Genomic DNA, 23,032 nt, shown 5'->3' on the forward strand with positions numbered 1-23,032 from the left:
ACGTGATGGCAACACCAAAATGGACAATCAAAAGGTAGAAGGTGCACTACTATGTTCTGTCTATTGGCTTAGATACAAAAGTTTAAACAGATAGGGTGCTCTCCCAGGTGGCGTCACCGTCCAATGACGCTATGAAGTACAATAAGGTTATGTGCACGCATAAGAGTGAGTGCATCCCTGGATGGAGGCACACCATAGGGTTCCAAAATGAATTTAGACTCCAGTAAAGTTCATGACATTCTTTTGTCAATTTATTCCATGAAAGAAGTTGTTTGATATTAACATCATATCAAAGTGATGCAATCTTCAGAAGCATATTATGTGCTGGTAAATGAGTTCCACTCCCTATGCATTTCGGGCAGGGCCCTTTGTCAAGGGGTATCTACAGAGAATGAAGAAGAAAATAAGTGTATCAACTAAAGGTAGTGTGTCTAGTTGCCAAGGTTAGTTAAGTGCCTGAATGTGCATGCCAATAAGTGCCTAACACGCTGTGTGCTAATAAAAAAATGCAACAAGCATGCTGCACAATAAGTATGATGATGATATGTCTATATATGTGAACAACAGGTGAAGTGAAGTGCTCGTGTCAGTTAACGGTATATCGTGTACACGGAAGTAAACGGTGCTCTCATAGATGCATGCAAAGCGCAGCGACAGCGCGGTATTAATACTCCGTGTGGAGACTTCTAGTAAAGCAAGCAAGTGGGTTAATCGTTATAGCGTGTTTAAAGAAAAATCGTTACAAGGACTCATGGCGTGAACTCTGGAAAATCGATATAAACATCGTACTGTAAAAACAAGTGAGGGACCATGTATCACAAAGTGAAATAATGGAGCGAAAGCTTCCGTTTACACGCAAAAGTAGTACTATAGCTTCACTTAGTTGAATTAAAGGAAGCTGTTCAATTAAATCCAAGGGGCCGTATTTGGTCAGAGTGTCACCCCGGTGAAACCCGACAGCGGGCGGTCGCTAACTGGTATGTGAATGAGCATGCAGGCTGAGGTGAAAAGTAATGGAGAAAAAAGAAGGACTGACAAGGAGAGTGTTTAACTAAAAATAAAAAACGGACAATAAAACGGGTGTATGTATGCATCAAGATTACACATCTAGCAGAAATATGGAGCATCAATGAAAATAGGCACTGGTTAAAAACTAGACTGTCACTGAGGGAAAAGTGGGTTCAAAATAGAAAATACACGAATGTACAAAGCTGTTGGAAGGGGTTACTTCTGCTTAATTCAGACACTCTGTTCATCACCACCCCCTTTTCTGAATCATTTTTGTCCACCATAAGCATGGAAGGGTATACTCAGATGTGAGTCCCTTGCTCATTGCACCATCAGGATTCAAGCAAGCCGGGCCGAAGACGGCTGAAATGCCAGAAACCGGTCCCCGGTAGCTTGTTTCCTTCCCAGTATAAGAATTGGCTTGGTAGTTTAGTCTGCCCTGTTCCCATGATGCACTGGGCCAGGGACAGACTGATTTGTATATAGCCAGGTTCTGAGCTGGGATGGTGCAGTGAGATAAATAACGGTGATGAATCAAGCCCTGATCTTTGGACTGGGTAAGAGTGGTCTGCTTAATTCAGACACTCTGTTCATCACCACCCCCTTTTCTGAATCGTTTTTGGCCACTATAGGTGTGGCAGGGTATACTCAGACATGAGTCCCTTTCTCACTGCACCATCAGGATTCAAGCAAGCCGGGCCGAAGACGGCTGAAATGCCAGAAACCGGTCCCCGGTAGCTTGTCTCCTTTCTGGTGAAGAATTGGCTTGGTAGTTTAGTCTGCCCTGTTCCCATGATGCACTGGGCCAGGGACAGACTGATTTGCATATAGCCAGGTTCTGAGCTGGGATGGTGCAGTGAGATAAATAACGGTGATGGATCAAGCCCTGATCTTTGGACTGGGTAAGAGTGGTCTGCTTAATTCAGACACTCTGTTCATCACCACCCCCTTTTCTGAATTGTGTGGGAAAGAAGCTGAATGCTCTTGTGCTTTCCTCTGTAACCAGACAAAACCAGTTGGCATTGCCAGTGCTTGTTGATGGTTGATTTGTTATGAAGCCTTTGATGCCAGAGATGTCATTAACCTACAAATGCCTAGAATAAAAACATTACAGCTCTTTTTCATGAATCATTTTAATAGTTTTCTTTTTGTAGTTTTGGAGCATTAGCTCTTTACATGTTGAGACTAATCTGAATTATTTGTATGAAAAGGCTTTAAAACAGTCATCAGTTATGTGACAGCTGGTAACTTATTGTCCTTTGATTACCTAGGACTTGCTGGTTCAAAGGATTCACAGATCTAACACTTTTATTTTTTTTCCTAGCCTCCTCTGAATGCACAGATGTTGGCACAGCGCCAGCGAGAAATTTACAGTCAGCAACACAGACAGAAACAACTTATGCATCAGAGAGCCATTTTAATGCGGCAACAAAGCTTTGGCAACACCCTCCCTTCCTCTGGCGGGCTACCTATGACGATGGGGGCTACCCGCCTGCCTCAGGGTACACCCCAACAGTTTCCCTACCCTCCTAGCTATGGTACGAATACAGGAAATCCACCTGCCTCGACAAGCCCATTCTCACCACTGTCTCCAAACTCTGAGGTGGCACTGGCCAATCGCAGCGGCATAGTGAATAGAGGGATGATGGGAAGCGTTGGAGGACAATTTGGTGCTGGGATGAATCCTCAGATTCAACAAAATGTCTTCCAATTTTCAGGACCAGGTATGTGGCTCAGAAAAGATCCCTCATGGAAACAGGAGAGTGCATGCTAACGTAGAAAAACAATGACTTTAGAAATGTAGTGCCACTTATTTGTAAATTGTATTTCTAATTTTTGGAGCCGTCAGTAAATTGAGTGCATCTTTCGAATTTTTTTACCTGCTCATCCCTTGGAAAGGTTTACTAGTGTTCAGAGGCAATAGCTTATCATACAGAATGACCTATACACTTTGCCACGCTGGTGAATGACGTTTTTTTGAGATGGCCCTTTCTCCAAATAACACATTTTGTCCACTGTCCGCCATTGAAGAATGTTTATGGTACAATAAAGTTACAATAATGTTTAATTGATTGCTATAGAGTGCTTCCTGCTGCATTTTTACTTTTAAAACTCAGTAAATAAATTGTACCCAAATTAATAGTTTACCTACCATGGAAAGAAAAAATGCAACATTTTCCTTCCAGCATACCAACTTATGACACTCACGTCAAAGTAAATGTCAGCAACAGGTATTAAACTCACTGCGCTCCATTGTCAACACAGACACACTGGTCAGAAGTCAGACAGGGCACTCACTCTGAACTAGATAATTAGTGACTGAGAGTTCCACCATTCTTAAATCGGATGTAAATCCATCTAGTCTTACTCCACCACCGAATACCCTGCTCATTGAGATAGACACTGACATTGCTATACACCATTCCCGACTTCAGCAAAGCATCACCTTAAATAAACAATTAACGATTAGGAAATGTCCAATTCTGACCAAACTACCTAACATATAACTTCAGCATGACATTGTGTATTCCTACTTAATGTCGATTTTGGATCTATGCTCTTCTTTTCAACAGTGTGTACCCCCTCGTAGTCTGCTACATACCCATTTATGGTACTACTCTCCTTGATTCAGTTGTTTTGGATTTTTGCGATTATTTGTCTGTACTTATGCATGTATTCCTGTTGTGTAATCTTTTCCTTTTGGCGATATTGGATTCATGTCCTTCCTTCCTTCCTTCATAAAGTGCTCTGATATCCTTGTTCGCGATATATAAAACTTTATAAACCAATAAATAATCAGGTGTCTATAAAAGTCTCACTTGTATTGAAGGTAGGTTTCGATAAATTGTCTAGCTAAAGAAGCCACAGAAACCAGCTTTGGTGCAGTATTTGTGGGACATGTCTACTTTGGTAGATAAAGAGAAAAATAAACTTTTCTTGTCTTCTACTTTACAGGAGTGGGTCAGCAAGGCGACCCTGCTTTCAGTTCTTCTCTCAGCCCAACAAGTCCTTTGCTGTCACCTCGCATTACTCCATCACAGAGCCCCATGCTCCAGCAGACTCCAACCACACCAGGGTACCAGTCACCAGAAATGAAGCCCTGGCAGCAAACCTCAATGGGAAGTAACAGGTATGCACACCCTGAAGACAACACACTCATAGTGCTCTCAACCTGATTGTTGCAAGGCTTCCATGACAGAAGGTTTGAAGGGCAAATCCTGGCAGCAATGTAGCTTCTAAATTGCATATTGGAATAAGTGGCCAAAGCAGTACATTCTTTAACATTTACACTATACTTAAGGAAATACACCTTCATATTATGTGGAGTAGACATCTATTTCAGGTTTTAGTCATGTCAAAAAATAACCCATAAGCGACCAGTGCTCTTATGCAATCAATGCTCTTCACCATGCCACATTTCAGGGAGTTAGTTTCAAATGTATAGTTCTGTATGTGAAAAGGTTTTGGATGTTTAAAACCTTCATGGATTCTAAAACTATATGTTTGTTGTAAACAAGTGCAACATTCTTTTCATCTTTCATATTTGAACCATAATGAGTGTAACTCCTTTCATAAATTCATGAATACTGATGGAGTTGTTTCTGCATAACAAGCGCCTCTTGCAGACATACAGGGTACAGATTTGTTATTTGTGACTGGATGTATTCTCACACAAAGAGCATTGTACTAAGAGCTGAATTACTCTGCTTTGTATGAATTTGTTTACTAAATCACATGCTTCATATGTGAAGAATATATAAGTAGCTGAATGTGCTAATCGCTAGATTACTTAATTCTTTAACATTAGATCTTTGATAAATTCACATGCTTAAATATTCCCATTACAAAGCAGTGTACATACACTTTGCATACACATTGCAAACAGCCACATATTAGATAATGCAGGTTATCCAGTCACCTCACAGTTGCAGAGAATTAACTGCTCAAATTCTTTGTACAGTCCTCGGAGCGTAGCTTGTCTCTTCATACCTACACCTTTTTCTCCATTTTGGTCTTCAGCTATTCATTGGCACATTTGTTCCCACAATTTACAGGCGAGAAGCATATTTTTTGTTTCTGTTATCTTGAGTGAATTCACCTGCTCTGGATTAATCAAAAAGCTGCACCACATGCAAAGACATAAAATGCAAGTTGGATCTGGAAAAAGCCTCATCTTTGGAGAATCTTGACCCCTAGCCAGAAAGCTTCTGAGCCTGCTTCTCAGCTGGAGACTCCTGATGTAGGTAGTAAGCCTCCAGAAAAGGTAAACAAACAGACTTTAAACACTGCACAGTCATCTGCTCAGCCTCCCACTTCCACAGTCCCTTCTTAACCACGGACAGCCTCACCGCTGACCTCAGGCAAGTCTTTGTCCTCGAAGAAACACTCTAAGACTACTTATGTCTATGGTGTTGATAATTAGATAGTCCACGCCTGTCTGGTCCTTGACTAAAATAACTGCATTGCCCATGCTTGTAGCCACATGTCTCGTCAGTGACTAAAATACCCTTATCAAAAGCATAAATTACATTGACAGTCACACTGATGATGACCTTGTCTGCAACAACGTTGTTGACAGCACATCTTCCACAATTTTGATTACCGCACCATCTATGGCTGCACTTCCGATGGTATAATAATTGAAAGTACATTTGTTGATGGCTGTTTATCCTGTTATTCCTGAAAGCCTCAACCCTATCTCTCTTGTAAACTGCCTCTTCAATAAGAATTAGTCCAGTAACACATCTGCAAATCCTGGAAGAGCCTCCCTTGGGCCCAGTAGGCGGTTAAATGACTTACTGGACATCAATCATGAAGTCTGCATGTTGGGTCTGAAGGTTCTCATGACGGTGACAAACATGATGATCAGGTAACTGATTCTCATGACCTGGATATTTAAGTAACACCTAGTGACTCTGAAGATGAACAACAACTCTATGAGCATGGCTGACATGCTTTTCTAGTCTTCTATGCTCCAAGTTAAATCAGCACATCATGGAAAACCACCTACCTCCACTGGGCTACTACACAAAGCATGCAATTCTACCGCCACTGCTTTCTCAACCAAACACTCCAGACCACCACGGGCCTCTATCAGCACTCTCGCTCTCACCTGACAATGTTATGCAGCAAGTACTTATGCATCAACTACCACGGACCCTCCAGTCAAACGTCAATGCTTGCCTTGAAAGAAACTGAGGATCAACAATACAACACACTGATTTTTCTGGCATCTTATAACCTCGGGAAGCTTGGTCCTGGATATTACTCAGCAAGTACATACCATAGAATTAATTTCCAAAGCATCTCTAGCACTACTCAAAAAAGGTGTGCCACTTGCATCTTGAAGTGCTGCAGGCAGAGATAACATAAATTCTACAAATAATTACTATCAAATCAGTGCCCAAGTCCTAATGCAGTCAGGAACGTTACTTAAGTTTCTTCTTGGTGCAGAAAAATCGGGGAAATGGCATCTTAATCTGGATCTGAGGGCACTCAACAAATCCATAAAGAAACATTCCTTTCACATGGTGATTTCTAGTCTTTTCAAAATGACTATTGCCTATTCCAGTGTTCCACTTCACAGTAAACAGAGGAAGTCGCCTACCATTCATGGTCAACTGGCAGAATTTTCAGTTCACTGCACTACTCTTTGGTCTTCATTCAACTTGCAGAGGTTTCACTAAATGTCTATTGTCCAGTAACATTATACCTGTGGCAGCAGGGAATGAGGGTGTTTACCTTCCTTGCTTATCAAGGATCTGTTACCTGTATTCAAGAGATATACAGTAAACCCATTATTCAACTGTTTAAGAAACTAGGTTCTCACCCTTCAACAGAAGTTGAAACCAACAATGCTTCAACAAATCATATTCTTGGGCACGCATATTTTAACAACACTCTTTTGCAGTAAAGGGGTGACAAAATAATGTCTTTGATTCAGAATCTCAGCAAACAAACAAGACTCGCCAGAGTGAAAATACAAGACTTTCCTTGGAGATGTTATAATCTTGTATCACTCTTCTCCCTCTGTGTCACCTATGAAAGCGTCCCCTCCAAGAGTAATTGAATCTCCGATGGGAGGAAGCTACACACCATTAAGACTATAATGTTTTGATGATGCCCAAAGCCAAACAGACCCTGATGTTGTAGATCAAGCCACCCAACACATTTGTGGGTTAGGTCTTTTATTTGGAAGATGTACGGTTTCATTTGACCATAGATGCATTTCTGTGTGCCAGGGAGCTTATCTTTAAACCCTTGCTACCAGCATCCTTTGGTCAGTAGAAGAAAAGTGACTTTTCATCAGCATCTTTACGTTGAGAACAGTGAGGACGAGTCTAAAAGCTTTCAACCGTGGATTACCAAACAGGTAGAACTCATAAGATAAGGCAATATGACGATCCTTTATTATATAAAAAAGCAAGACATAAATAAATCGCAAGAGACTCAACCCTTTTTAACATTGAATTCTTCTTCCCAACATGGAGCTGAACGTGTAGCCTGTTCGGCTTGCCAAATGTGCTGGCGGACCTTGACAGGCCCAACTGGCAACTACAGCTAGTCTTCAAAAATTTGTATGCACTACCCATTGACCTGTTCCCCACTCCAGACAATGTCAGGGATCTGTACCTATGTGTTTCTCCACAAGCTGACCCTAATAACCCCAGCTTTGACCAGACAAATTCTTTTAAACAGATATGTAAGACTGTGGGTCAACATCCCTATTTATTTCAAAGTGCACCCTTAGCTGCTGATAAAGGATCATGGTCAGGCTCTGCACTCTATGTAGCTGCCTGGCTGGCTGGATCTTTTAACCATGCAACCACACAAGGGTTTCCCTCATCTACCACACCTGGCACGGTCTGGATAGAAATATTCCTCCATCTGGATTTACTTGGCAGCGGTCTCTCAGTTCCTTGGAACCTCCCAAAAACACCATCTTTTTTTCCACAAGAGTGGTAAAGGATTTTGTTTAGCTTATTATGAACTCAACCACCAATAACCAGTCATTCATCAGCCTGGGATTTGGGTACCATTCTGGAGACACTTCTGAAAAGACCTTTAGGGCCCGTTTGCAGATCCTGTTTGCAAATGCTGTAATGGAAATGACTGTTATACTACAATCGGTGTGTGGGGAGAGCGTCAGTCTCTATTCAGCCCTCATATCTCAAACTTTAAAAAGTCTAGAACTACACTAACAACTAACCCCTCTTTAATGCCCAAAGTGTGGTCATCCTTCCATTTGAATTTGAAAATTAACCTTTTGACTTATCACAGCCAGCCACTCCAGCTGAGAAGGGGCTATACTTGTTGGGCTTGCAACTGTTTGAAATTCTACATTGACAGAACAAAGACTTTTAGAAAATCTGATTAATTGTGTGTCGTATGGCAATGCTAACAGTGGCGCGGCCTTATCTAAATTGGTCAAAGCCCATTGTAATTTGGCATGCATAGCGTTCTGTCATAGAAGATCTAGAAGACATATCAGAAGCAATGTACAAACTCACTCCACCGGAGGCTTGGTGGCCATGGCTTCACTCTTTGCAGGGGTGCTGAATGCTGACGAGTGCAAAGCAGCAAATTGGCCTTATACATTTATTTTTCTAGGAATCATTATTCAAGCTTGTGAATCTTGGAAAGATCCAATGTCGGAGAAGAAAAAGCCTCTAAGTTATTTGATCTCATTGGTTTGGGTCACATAGTGAGGTTAAGGAACTACATGGCTACTTTCAATGTTAATTGAGTGTGCACTGCTGTGTTAATAATGGTTACTGAAGATTCCAGCACACAATGGGGAATATTCAGACCTCTGAATGTATGTAAGATAACCAAAGTTGTAGAACCAAAGTTACAGATAAGTAACCTTTTCTTTCTTTGTATGGTTGTTGCCCTGAAAAGACTTGCATCGCTTTTTAGTATGCCACATAGGTTGCCATTGTGTGGATAGAAGAGCGAATTACTGTACGTCTTGGAATGGCACTTTAGTTCCTAGACTGTAGAGGGGAAGGCCTGTAGTGGCTATGTAATAGCATTTTCCGTATGAAATGTTTTGTTTGAATGAATGTGTAAAATCAAGTGAACAAAGCTTTTTTGGAACATTTAGAAAAGTGGCATAATCAGCAAGGTTATAGAAATTAATTAATCAACAATATGATTTTTTTTTACATTAAAGTTCCAAGTTAAATTATGCATATGTTTAACTATACATTAATAAAACAAGGACCTTATTTCGAAACACTTAGGCTGAATGAAAGCAGAGAAGATAAGTGAGCAATCACTGATATTAAAATCAAATTTTGCGCTGTAATAATGACCCCCTTTTGTTTGTAGAATTTAGTGGCCCCTACACGCATTTGTTTGACTCGGTTTACTTTGAACCCTGTACAGCGCTCCTCTGTTTACTGGCTCGGTTTGCACCATATAAATACCCCATACATACATACATACATGCATGCTGAATCAAGGTATCTAAGATAACCACCAGTTCTGATAAATTTCTACGAAGGGTTACTGTATGTGTCCATAAACGTTGGCATCTTACATGGTAAAACAAATTGAATATAAGTCTGCTGACAAGGGCATGTGGGCAGGAAAAGATGACGTTCTGGCCAAATCGAATCTCATTACTGAGGTATTGAATAGGGTTTGTGTGAAATTTAAGATGTTTAATGTCTAGGCAGTCCAGTTTCGGTTTAAATGTTTTAGTTGTAATAGAATCTTGGCAATCTAGGAGACATTAAGATGACTACTTTAGTTTGAGTCACAAAGATTAGAATAGTGGGAGCCAACTTTTGCAAGTGGTGAGGACGACTCCGTCAAATCTCAGTATATGAGAATGAAAAAGTTCCTACTAATGAATCCTAGTTATAGGGAGCTCCTTTCTTTGTGAGAGCTTTCTTTTGGGGTAATCTTAAACTGCCTCCTGCACACGAGGAGTAATTGTTGGCAATAGTCTTATAACTAGCGTGAAGGCATTTGGGGATCTGTAGAGCCAGTCATGATGAATGATGTTAAGATCAAGTCAGGTCCCAATTAGGAGTCAACTCGCCCCGTAATACTTTACTGAGGATCTATCATTGATCAGAAAGTTACCAATTGGTTTGAATCTTAGCTGTAGGGAATGATACTGTATGTGGCTGTGTTTGTGTATATTACAAATTTAATTTTGTATGAAGTAACAGCTATCTGAGGCAATATTAAGGGAGGCGACTGTGTTCGAAGTGTGAGGGTCTAACCTAAAAATAAGTAAATTAAGGGACATCAAGTCAGTGCCTAGGTAGGTTTAATGTTCTTGTTTTCTGACTGCATGGTCTACCCACAACAAGGTCTGATGTCCTCAGACTAGTCCTTGAGCAACCACTGACACACAGGAAGAGATTTTTTTAAGTACACAAGTTAAAACAAAGTAGTTGGCACTTGCATCAAAAGCAGAATTGATTGCGAGATGCTTTATGCTCAGAATGAGAGATCCAGCTAGATCGTTCTCATTGCCGCACAGCTCTGGCATGCAAAAAATCGTATATTAAGAAATAGTTGGAATGCTACATGTTCTTTCTCTACCGTGCCACATCAGGCCGCGGAGGTGAAGTAGAGACATGGCTTATGCGTTCTCTTGACTATTGAACAATGTATTAAGGTAGTGATGAGTCGAAGCAGATTGATGTCTTCCACTGATGTCAGAGTAGTGTACGAAGAGGTAAAAGGCTCCTGAACTCATCCCTCCGATCTGATACTTGTTGCTCAATGCTAACTTGTTAGGGGGGTGGACAATACATGCTATGGCTTTCTTTCTTTGTTACCCCTCATAATAGTACTCAGAGTATGTCTGGTGGTATTAGTAATGCATAGTCTTAGGAAAGTATTAATGCTGTGTTGAGGGATAAAATGACTCATGGGTACACGAAGAGTAGGTAGTGCAGGTTTTATTGGTTTAATCAAACGCCGTCGGCGTATTACACTACGGTAATAGGGGAGAGGTGTCTCTGAGTCTTTCCCGGTTGTAGAGAGCCGCTCTTTGCAAAGATCCAGCCCGGTTCTTCTTCTTTCCCGGGTGCTCCTGGGGGATGTAGTCGCCGAACCGGTCGTTGTTGCCGCCACCATAAAAAGGATGAGAAAGGAAATATACTTGCTTCAGTTTCGTGTGTTACTATATAACAGTGTCAGGGAAGGGTGTGAGGTCTCACACGCGTGCACAAGTTGTAGCCAAAAGAATAACTGTTACGTAGTGCCGATTGTGCGAGGGATAAGGGAGTGTAGGGAACGAACGAGTGAGGGTTCAGGGTGGTTTAAAACCCTTTCTACCCGCCCAGCCCACGATACGGGAACGTACCTGGGAGAGCCACGCTTCCCTTGAAGCGTGGCTGGGCGATTCGCCTTGACGTTGGCCTCCTGGCTTCTCTCCTCGACGGGTCGCCTCTGCTCCCAACTTCTCTCCGACCATCTCCTTTTCCACGCTGTACTCTACTCCTTCGGTCACGCCTTCACTTCCTCCGCTCACTCCTTCACTTCCGGGTGTAAAACACACTGACATAACGCTGTTTCCGGTATTTACTCTGTTGTCCGAGTCACATCTAGGGGCAGGGCTCGGCTCGAGATCGGCCCATTTAAAGAAGCAGTGTTCCTCTTCTCTCTCCAGGTCGTGTGATGCTACGGTTGTGTCTGCAAGTCCCCAGTTCTTTGTTTGCTGCATGGAAAGAGGGGAGAGGGATTTGTTCACATGTCCGTGGGGCATGGATCGATACGAGGTTCCATCCTGCCCCCCTGTCACATGCTGCTTCCTTACACACTAAATGCGCACTAGCACACAGCCACACCACGAATGGACATGCTGCAGTTCCAGAAAGGTACATCTACTGATCAATGTAAATAGCACTTGAATGCCAAGCACAGCATGCATAGGGTGTAATGCACGCACCTTTTTGTCTCGGAAGTATCCTGGATCCACGATGCTTAACACCCTGTCTCCCCCCCGTCACCCCCCGGGCGCCAGGAAGAGGCACTAACACCCGACAAGTGACCAAGGGGAACACAGGGGAACAAAACAAGGGAAGAAAGGGAAAGAAAAAGTGGCGCTCCACACTGGTCTTCCGCTCAGATGAGGTTTTCTCCTCTGGTAGGGGTACTGCAATAAAATACAAGAACAATTAGTGCAAACTATCCCCTCCCTTGTTGTTCCCAAAGTAAGAAGAGTGATGTAATATATCTGTACCTTTTGCAATGTGGAGAAAGCTTATAACATAGGAAATGTTCTGGGATATTGAAGGTATGACTGGGTAGATACTATCCAGTATCTGTAATTTAAATATGAAACAACCTTATGAATGGTGCACACTTATATACACTTATAGTATCTCTGGTTGTTTGTGCCACTCACCAGTTTTACAAAGTGAAAACGCCTAAACAAATCTCCTTCACCTAATAACAAGCTTAGGTAAAATGAACTCAAAGGACACCACACTAATACGTGGCAATTGGCTTTAGAACAAGCTCCGACAAAAGACAATTCAATAACTAGGACCACCGCTAGTGTCCATAGCATAAATCCAAGAACACGGGGCAAACGAGAACAAAGAAAACAATTCAAAATAGAAGCAAGCCGCTCCTACGAACTTACGAACTCCAGAAACTGGCTCTCAATAGCCTAACGGACATAGACAGCAAACGCGAACCACTAGCTCCTCGGACGCCAACCCATGACCCGGAACGACAAGGGTAACACACTGGCTAAACGCGAAGCGTTTCCTGTGGGTTTGGGGCAGGCTTAAGGCTACAACACTACACTACCGCGCATACGCGGCTACTGCGCATGCTCCAAAGCCCGTGTACTCCTTTCTGCCAACCATTGCCAACCACGTCTTGCTTCCATGAATCCGACAGGCATGACATAGGGAATGTAAAGTCAGATGGGTCATTTGTTCCTTATTTGTCCTATCAGAGTCTGGTCTGGTATAGTAAAAACTCTGTACATTTCTACTCACTGTATGGGTTTATGTAGAGCATGATATATGCCATAAGAAGCATGACATGCATTCATCCTCAACTTTTGCTTTTACAGTTTGTTCAGTCAGTCCGGGCAGGGTCAGCCCACGCCTTCTCAACAAGGCATGTACAACAACATGAGCATCACAGTGTCCATGGCTGGAGGAAACACAAATGTCCAAAACATGAACCCAATGACTGGCCAAATGCAGATGAACTCCATGCAGATGCCATCGTTGAATTCCCTGTGCTCGGAGCCGGTAAGTAGAACATACTCTTCCATCATGAAATATTGCCCTTGAACTAAGGAGATAGGAGGAACTAAAAGTCTGCCTATTCATTTTTGATTGAAGCCATGTTCCATTAATTAGGGAACAACTAGTTTGTGATTTGCGATAGCTCAAATTATTTGTGTTTGGAAAAAATATGTTCGTAACACCAATAAAACATTTTTATATGGTATTCATATGCATTAAAATTAAATAATTAATTTTATAAAACACGACATGTGAAAAAAGCAACAGGATGTACTACTAATAAAAGGACATTTGTACAGCAAGTAAAAGATCTGGGACAGGTAATAATGCAGGAAAACTTGTTCTCGTTCAGATCTAGGGATCCTGGGCACGTGTGTAGCATGACTGTTCAAGTATACAGTGTACTGTTAATATCTGATCAGCAGACCGCTACCCTTGCATTCTGATTCACCTCTGTTATGTTGTGTACCTTGGATTAAACCATTTCACAGCATGCTAATTATAGAAAATGTGTGTAATTCCCCGATGGCTCTAGACTGGGCAGAGGATGATGTAAAAAAAAACACGCTCCGTAACCAGTGCCAGCAGGTAGTTACTGAAATGTATCCTAATCCAACTAGAAAAGTCACAGAAAAGACTTTGTTAAAGCAAAGCTGTGGTTTCTAATTTGCATCACGAAATAAGATCTGTGTTAAACCCATACAAATTCTCCCTGAAAACTAGAACCTGAAAGAAAGTTGAGATGAAGTTCCAACACCTAAAACACTGAATGTAGGCAGGCCTGGCGAGCTATGCAACCATAGCCACTTTCCATTCCCAAAATCCATGGATCATGGCCTCACAAATGATATCACTGATAGAGTCACAAGAGATATTTAGAAAATCACTAGTAGCATTGCATGCCATTTCTGATGGATACATCTGCCAGTGGATTCCTCACCTTGTGAATATCCCCTTGCGTCAGCAACATTTGGAAATTCTTTTGTAGCTGCACACCGACGTGGGCGACGTCGCAGAGGCACGACATCGCGCGCGACTCCGCTGACGTCACCGACTCCATAATAGGCCCACTCCGGCGAGATGACGTCAGTTCCCTTTTTTTTGCGTCGTCAACACTAACGGTTTCTAGGGATCCTCTGTAGCTGTTGGTAACTTTGTTACTGTTTGTTTCATTTTGGTGTCCTTTTGCTTCTTTGTGTCGAGAAGACTGGATCCAAGCCCTGCGGAGAGTGCGGCAAGACGATGTCCATTACGGATCTGCACGAATGCTGTGTTTGGTGTTTGAGTTCGAACCATGAAGTCGAGGATTGTTCATCCTGTAAGAAAATGAATCCTAAGGCTCTCTGTGAGAGGGAGGCGAAACTCCTTGTTGCAAAGTTGAAGAGCAGTAAGGACAAGAAGAGGTCGAGGTCACAGACTCGTCGGTCGAGGTCGTCTTCGGGGCATGCTTCGAAGTTCTCGAGGAAGAAGCACAAGAAGAGGTCTCATGAGTCTCGTCATCACTCTGTGAAGGACTCGAGTTCGAGACTGAAGTCGCAGGTGAAGTTACTTCGCAAGGATGAGGAGGCTCCGACTCCGGAGGTTCAAGTCTTCGATGGTGAATTCGCCTGTTCATTCACCGAAGCCGATGACGAATTCTTCTCCGGCTCCAACTCATTCTTCTGACCAGGAGGGTGAGGGAGAAGATGAAGATGGAGGAGAAGAGGAGGCTTTGTTGCCTGCGGATTCGTCGACCTGGTGCATCAGCCTGAGGTGGATGTCGAAGTCGAGAAGACTCCGCTCCCTCGAGAGCAGCCTGTGGGCTCATATCCAGCTTTTCCTGCTCCAGGTCAGGACCCTACTCAGTTCCTGAATGCAATGTATGGAGTGTATTCCAGGGCTATGTACCCCTCTGGAGCACCGGTTGGTCCCACGGGTCCATTAGAATACAATCTGGGTATCCCCCAGACTTACGCTCCTGCGCCTTTTATGCCATTTATGCCGGCTCAGACGCCACCTTGGCTTTTTTCGACGCCGAAACCTTCGACGCCAAGACCATCGACGCCGACACCCTCGACGCCGTTGCTGAATCCGATCCGACCTCGTGCTCAGCGGTCTGGTCCTCCGGCTTCATGTTCGACGCCGCCACCGGCACCGACATAGTCGATTCCGGATCCGTCGACTTCATTTATGAAGGAGAGGTCGAGGCGTGAGGCACAGAGACTTCTGGAAGAGCAGAGGTACCGTGACGCAGAAATGGAAGAGGGTGAGCTTCAGGATTTAGAAGATCTTTTCGGTGATCTGAGAGAGGCTAGTGGTCTTGAACTGTCTCCTGATTGAGATTTGGCCTCTGTTTCTGACGCCCCTTCTAAGGATGTGACACCTTATCACATGGTTATAAGGAAGGCTACAGACTTGTTGAATTTAACTCTTTCTACTGCAGAGTATAAAGCTAATATACTAACTGAAGTCCTTCATTCGCCTTCCTCTGTGGTCGAGCCTATGCTCCCTTTCAATGATGCTTAGGCGGAGCCTATATTTGAGGTTTGGAAAAGACCGCTTACAGCCATGCTGTTTCAAGGGCGGTTGCAAGAAGGTACAGGGTGGTGCCTGGTGACCCGGACTTTTTATCCACACACCCCTTGCCGGAGAGCTTGGTTGTTCAGGCGGCCGGCTCGAAAAAATCTGCGGGCGCTTTTCCACAGGTTCCTGGGGATAAGGAATCAAAGAAGCAGGCCCAGGCTGCTAAAAAAGTATTTTCCTCGGCAAGCATGGCGCTCAAATCGACTAATGCAACTTGTCTTATGGGACGTTATATCCATGCATTGATGGATACAGTCAAACTGCTGGTTCCAAAGCTTCCTGGGGGGGCTAGGAAGGTTTTTCAAGAAGTTATTGTTGACACTCAGGCTGCCGCTAGACAGGTCATTCAGAGTGGTCTGGACACTGCTGACTCGGTGGCCAGAATGATGGGTTCTTCAGTGGCCACAAGAAGAGCGGCGTGGCTTAAATCCCCTGAATTCTCTGCGGATTTCTAAGCTACCTTGATGGATTTGCCCTTTGATGGGTCAGGATTGTTTGGAAAGAAAGCTGATGCTGCTTTAGAAAGGTTCATGGACAGCAGAGCGACAGCGAGATCTTTGGGCCTGCAGTCCAGAGGTACTGCGGTGAAGAGGTTCAGAGGTTTTGGCAGGTCTTCCTTTCGGACCTACATGCAGCCTCAACAGCAGCAGCAGCAAAATATGCTGTACAAGTTGTACAGAGGCAGGCAAAGAGCTCGTCCTAGGGGTCGTCAATCCTCCTCCTCCTCTACCTCTTCCCAACCCCCTGCCACCACAGCAAAGCAGCCCTATATCCGCCATTCCGGATCATGTGGGCCCAGTGGGGGCCGGCTTACACATTTTCTACGAGAGTGGGAATTGATTACATCGGATCTTTGGGTTCTCAATCTTGTGGAGAATGGGCATGCTCTTCCCTTTCGGGAATTTCCCCCCAATTACCCTCCTTGCCAAGGTTTTTGTGCTGAGGACCACCTACTGCTCTTGCAGGAAGAAGTCCTGGCTTCTAGAGCAGGAGAGGAGTCATGGGTGCTACTCCCGGTATTTCTTGATCCCCAAGAAGGATGGCAGACTTCGTCCAATCCTGGATCTCAGGATCTTGAACCTTTACCTGAAGCAGGAGAAGTTCAAGATGCTCACCCTTGCGTGGTTCTTCAAGCGCTGCAGGAAGAAGACTGGATGGTGTCGATCGACTTTCAGGATGCGTATTACCACATCCCCATTCTGAAGTCGCACAGAAAGTATCTCCGTTTTACGGTGGGGTCGCAGCACTACCAGTTTGCTGTCCTTCCGTTTGGGCTTACTACTGCGCCTCAAGTCTTCACCAAGGTGATGGCCGTGGTGGCTGCACATCTCAGAAGGGCAGGGGTTCCGGTATTTCCTTATCTGGACGATTGGCTGATCAAAGCGGAATCTCCGGAGAAAGTGCTCCATCATTTGCAAGTCACAACTCTGTTGTTGCACAGGTTGGGTTTTTCAATAAAAGTACCCAAATCTCACCTGTTGCCCTCCCAGCACAACCTGTTCATAGGTGCAGTACTGGATACTAATGTATGTCGGGCATTCCCTCCACCTCAAAGGATTCGCAACATACAGGTTCCTTTATTTCACAATGGAGCGGTTGTTCCAGTCCTTAAGGTCCTTCGTCTGCTTGGTCTGATGGCTTCATGCATTCTGTTGGTCAACCATGCATGCTGGCATATGAGGGCACTCAAGTGGTGCCTCCGCAGGCAGTGGTATCAACACAACGGAGATCTCAGGGAGTCTGTCAGGATCTCCACAGAAACTGCAGCGGATCTATCTTGGTGGAGTGTGGAGGGCAATCTGTCTCAAGGAAAGCCTTTTCAACTTCCCCCAGCGGTGGCCACAGTGATAACGGATGAGTCCACTCTAGGGTGGGGTGCTCATCTGGAGGATCTGGAGATCAAGGGTCTTTGGTCTCCAGAGGAAAGGTTGCTTCACATCAACCTTCTAGAATTGCTGGCGATACGTCTGGTGCTCAAGGCCTTTCTCCCTCCCTTCGCGGGTGGTCGGTTCAGGTCCTGACGGACAACACCACCGCGATGTGGTATGTGAACAAGCAGGGTGGAGTAGGGTCGCAGTGTCTCTGCAGAGAGGCTCTGCGTCTCTGGGTTCAGGATCATCAGATTTGTCTGATGGAAAATCATCTGGCCGGAGTTCTGAATGTGCGTGCAGACAGTCTCAGTCGGCAGTTTTCAGTGACCAAGACCTGTTGGTCAAAACGCGTAGGTGGAACAGAGTGCTGTTAGTAGCAATGGCATTTTGAAAATAAACCTGCTAATTTAAAAGCCTGGACAAGTGCAAGCACATTTTTTTGGGTGCATATATATGTGTGTGTGTATACATATATATATGTGTGTGTGTATATATATATATATATATATATATGTGTGTATATTACCTACTGGCGATAGCCAGTAGGTATATATAGTTAGGATTTTTTCTCTATGGAACTTTTGAAAATTCTATGCCTAATAACTTTGGCGTTTGTGGACGGAATCGGCTGAAATTTTCAGGAAAATGGCACATTTTGTTTCTGAGCAGCCCCTGAAAATTTGGTGGGGTTTCGTCAAGGGGGGGCTGAGAAAAAAGGGGGGTCCCAAAACGCGTTTTTTGCATTGAGTTTTCCATAGGGCGGTTGGACTCACTTTTAGCTCGAACGGCTGAATGGATTTGCACGAAACTTGGCAAAATTGTAGGGACTGTTAGCCCGATGTGCCTTTGCTAGGTCTCAATATATGTGCTTCAGTGGATTTTGAGAAATTAACGTTTAAAACAAGATATATATCTGTAACAGCGCTCCGGGCAGCGCTCCGGTTCGCGAACTTTTCGCGTATCGGAACTTTGCGAAGCGAAGCTGATTGGCTCTCCGGTGTCTGTCAACATTCTAAACAGTCCGGAGCGGCCGCCATCTTGTCTCTCGGTAGGATCGAGAGACAAGAGGAGGCCAAAACAAAGGGGGAAATGAAGGAAAGGGGGCAAGGTAGACCCCTTCTGACCCCCTAGGATTGATGAGGGGGATATTATAGAGCCACGCCGGGCCCAAAAAAAAAAAAAAAAAAATCCGATTTTTTCGCCGTAGAGACGCGTCTTGGTTCGCGAACCGGGCAGCTAACCGGGAAGCTAACCGTCAGTGTAACCCAAAAAAAAAAAATAATAAATTCCGATTTTTTCGCCGTAGGGACGCGTCTTGGTTCGCGAACCGGGCAGCTAACCGGGCAGCTAACCGGGAAGCTAACCGGCAGTGTAACCCAAAAAAAAAAAAAAACAAACCGATTTTTTCGCCGTAGAGACGCGTCTTGGTACGCGAACCGGGCAGCTAACCGGGCAGCTAACCGGGAAGCTAACCGGCAGTGTAACACAAAAAAAAAAAAAAAAAACAGATTTTTTCGCCGTAGAGACGCGTCTTGGTACGCGAACCGGGCAGCTAACCGGGAAGCTAACCGGCAGTGTAACGGGAGTCTGAGGAGTAGCTGATTGGCTGTCAATATTGTAAACAGTCCGGAGCGGCCGCCATCTTGTCTCTCGGTAGGATCGAGAGACAAGAGGAGGCCAAAACAAAGGGGGAAATGAAGGAAAGAGGGCAAGGTAGACCCCTTCTGACCCCCTAGGATTGATGAGGGGGATATTATAAAGCCACGTGGGGCCAAAAAAAAAACAAACAAAAAAATCCGATTTTTTCGCCGTAGAGACGCGTCTTGGTACGCGAACTGGGCAGCTAACCGGGCAGCTACCGGGAAGCTAATCGGCAGTGTAACGGGAGTCTGAGGAGAAGCTGATTGGCTGTTATCATTGTAAACAGTCTGGAGCGGCCGCCATCTTGTCTCTCTGTGGGATCGAGAGACAAGAGGTGGAAAAAAAAAAGGTGTAAATGAATGAAAGGGGTAAGGCAGACCCCTTCTGAACCCCTAGGATTGATGAGGGGGCTATTAAAGTTCCCTGGGGGGTGAAAAAAAAAATTTGCGATTTTTCGCGGTAAAGGTGCTTCCTGGTACGTTAACCGGGCAGCTAACCGGCAGCGTAACGGGAGTTCGACATATTGTGTTTTTTGAACGTTTGTGATATGTGCACGTGTGGATTTTGTCTAATTAAGGTTAAAAAAATATATATATATCTTTAAGCGTGTTCTGGCGCGCTTACGTTTTGGGTTTGGTTTGCGCTGCAGAGACGATACGTCACGGTTATGCGATGCATCATGAGGCGTCTCACGGGCTACGTGATACGTCACTTAATAAAGAATATATTTTACAGCTATAGATATTAGCTTTTAAAAAACCAATGAAATTCACAGAAAAAACCATAGGTTATAGACCATATATAGTTAGGAATTTGCATTTACAAAACCTTGAAAATTCACTGAAAAAACCATAGGTTATAGACCATATATAGTTAGGGATTAGCATTTAAAAAACCTTATTTTATTTGCACAAAACCATTGAAATTCCATATATAGTTAGTTGCACTAACTATATATCGCGGACCCGCAATCCACTGCTAATGATGTCACATATTACATCATTCATGACATGGTCAGTGACATCACTGATGACATCACTGATGACATCTCAAATGACATCACTGATGACATCACTGATGACAACACCCAGTGACTGTATGTTTCTGTAAAGTTAAAATATGTCTTACATATTGAAGAATGAGTGGATGTATAAGTGTCTGGATGAAGGATTTAGTAGGTGCATGACTGACTGTATGAGAGAATGATTAAATGTGTCTCACTGAGTGCATGGGTTAGTGATTAAAGTGTCTTAATTTGGCAATCAATATTTATGTTCTTCTGTAAACTGCTGCATGTTTAAATCAGTAGCTATATCAGTAACTATATGGGTTATTGAATGGTTGCCCAAGTATTTGTATGGGAGACTGAGTGTGTGTGTGGGTGGCTGGGAGGTGTATAACTCTGTGCATAGATGTGTGAGCGGTTGATTCCCTAGGTGTATGGGTTCAAAAGTGCATGTAGAAACAGCTGTATGGACAGTTGACTGTGTGCATGAGTATATTGGTGAGTGAATGGATATCTCAGTTCTACATGTCAAAGTAAGTACATATGTAAAACACACTCCATGTGAGAGTTGACATATATAAATAACTGAACATAAGAGTCAGTGAATGTGAGAGTGGCTGTATGAATCATTGTGAACTTGTATCAAGGATTGTATAAGAGAGTAAATATGTGTTAGTATATGTTTGAATAAGTAAGGTGTGTATAACTGTATAGTTAAGGAAATGGAGATGTGATTGATTCTTTGCATGACTGAATAGGTGTGTGAGTAACTCCATGGATGTGTGACAGTCTGTGAGTGCCTGTTTACACTGAGTGTATCAAAGGTTATATTAGAGTCTGAAGATGTATTATCACATAAATGATATCATCAGTGATGTAATCAGTAATGTCAAATGAGATGTCAGTGATGTCATCAGTGATGTCATTTGAGATGTCATCAGTGATGTCATCAGTGATGTCATTTGAGATGTCATCAGTGATGTCATCAGTGATGTCACTGACCATGTCATGAATGATGTAATATGTGACATCATTAGCAGTGGATTGCGGGTCCGCGATATATAGTTAGTGCAACTAACTATATATGGAATTTCAATGGTTTTGTGCAAATAAAATAAGGTTTTTTAAATGCTAATCCCTAACTATATATGGTCTATAACCTATGGTTTTTTCAGTGAATATATATATATATGTGTGTGTGTATATATATATATATATGTGTGTGTGTATATATATATATGTGTGTGTGTATATATATATATATGTGTGTGTGTATATATATATATATGTGTGTGTGTGTGTGTATATATATATATATATGTGTGTGTGTATATATACATGTGTGTGTGTGTGTATATATACGTGTGTGTGTGTGTATATATATGTGTGTGTGTATATATACATGTGTGTGTGTGTGTGTATATATATATAATGTGTGTGTGTATATATATATATATAATATGTGTGTATATATATGTGTGTGTATGTGTATATATATAATGTGTATATATATATATATGTATATATATATATATATATATATATGTGTATATATATATATGTGTATATATATATATATGTGTATATATATATATGTGTATATATATATATATGTATGTGTATATAAATATGTATGTATATATGTATATGTATATGTATATATGTGTATATATATATATATGTGTGTATATATATATATATATATATATATATATATATATATATATATATATATATATATATATATATATATATATATATATATATATATACACACACACACAAAATCGGGACAGGCCAGACATAACAAAAAAAAGAAGGCTAAAGGCTTTAGTCCTACTTTTATGCCTGGCCTGTCCCGGTTTTGCTTTCTCCAAATCTGGTCACCCTAGTTTGGGGGGTTACCCATCTAAGAACATTTAGGTTAAATGGTGCATTCTACAACACATGTTTTTATTATATATATTTAGTTGTTCTATAGTAAATGATGACCTTACAGTGCACCAGGATACCCAGTCATACCCACAGACATTCTTACGGAGAACATACAAAATAAGATATTAAGTATGAAACATGAATTTCAGTATAACATAAGTGCACACATACACTGTTAAGCACAGACAAGAAGCTGAGAACAGTATGAAAGACCAACCTCCCCCAGCCCCCAATAAGCTGCACAGCAGGGACGACTTTAGCGCTGGAGGCGGCCGGTGTGACAATATTTTTTGGCACCCCATCTCCCATAACCTCCACAGATTCCCTCATTAGCATTCTCCAACACAGCCCCTCGTCTCTCCATAGCCCTCTCTGACAAGTATTTCATTTACTTTATAGCACCTCTCATACCAGTGTAAGGTGCCAGAGCACTTTACATCACACACACATACAGAAACAAAATCAATTGTAGGATTCAAATCTTTCATACTGCTAGGCATTTTTTAAATGTGCTTGGTCTGGAGAAGCACAAACTCAAAATTCAAAACTAACACTGTAGCTGGCTTTAATAATAATACAATATTTCTACCCAACCAAACCCGTTTTAGCAACATTAGGATAATGAAAGACTGGTAAAAAACATAACTTTCTAACCTGTACCATCGAGATTTTAGGCTGCTCTTTGATGGCAGTTTATAGCTCACTGTGCTATGTTACAATTGTAACGTGTGAACTGCAAGTAACAAAAGGATCTGTAGGGCAAAAGCAGA

General features: G+C 42.8%; 1 protein-coding gene across 3 annotated transcripts in view; it reads left to right on the forward strand.

Annotated features, from left to right (window-relative positions):
- Positions 1-23,032, forward strand: part of NCOA1 (nuclear receptor coactivator 1) — a 1,223,800-nt gene that overhangs the window by 1,195,282 nt on the left and 5,486 nt on the right. For all 3 annotated transcript variants that reach the window (XM_086928021.1, XM_086928023.1, XM_086928022.1), the window contains 3 exons: positions 2,333-2,732; positions 3,964-4,138; positions 13,067-13,250. In XM_086928021.1, coding sequence (XP_086784147.1) covers positions 2,333-2,732; positions 3,964-4,138; positions 13,067-13,250 — 759 coding nt within the window. The remainder of the gene's footprint in view (positions 1-2,332; positions 2,733-3,963; positions 4,139-13,066; positions 13,251-23,032) is intronic.

Source organism: Lissotriton vulgaris, chromosome 6 (assembly GCF_964263255.1).
Source record: "Lissotriton vulgaris chromosome 6, aLisVul1.2, whole genome shotgun sequence".
Lineage (NCBI taxonomy): Eukaryota > Metazoa > Chordata > Amphibia > Caudata > Salamandridae > Lissotriton > Lissotriton vulgaris.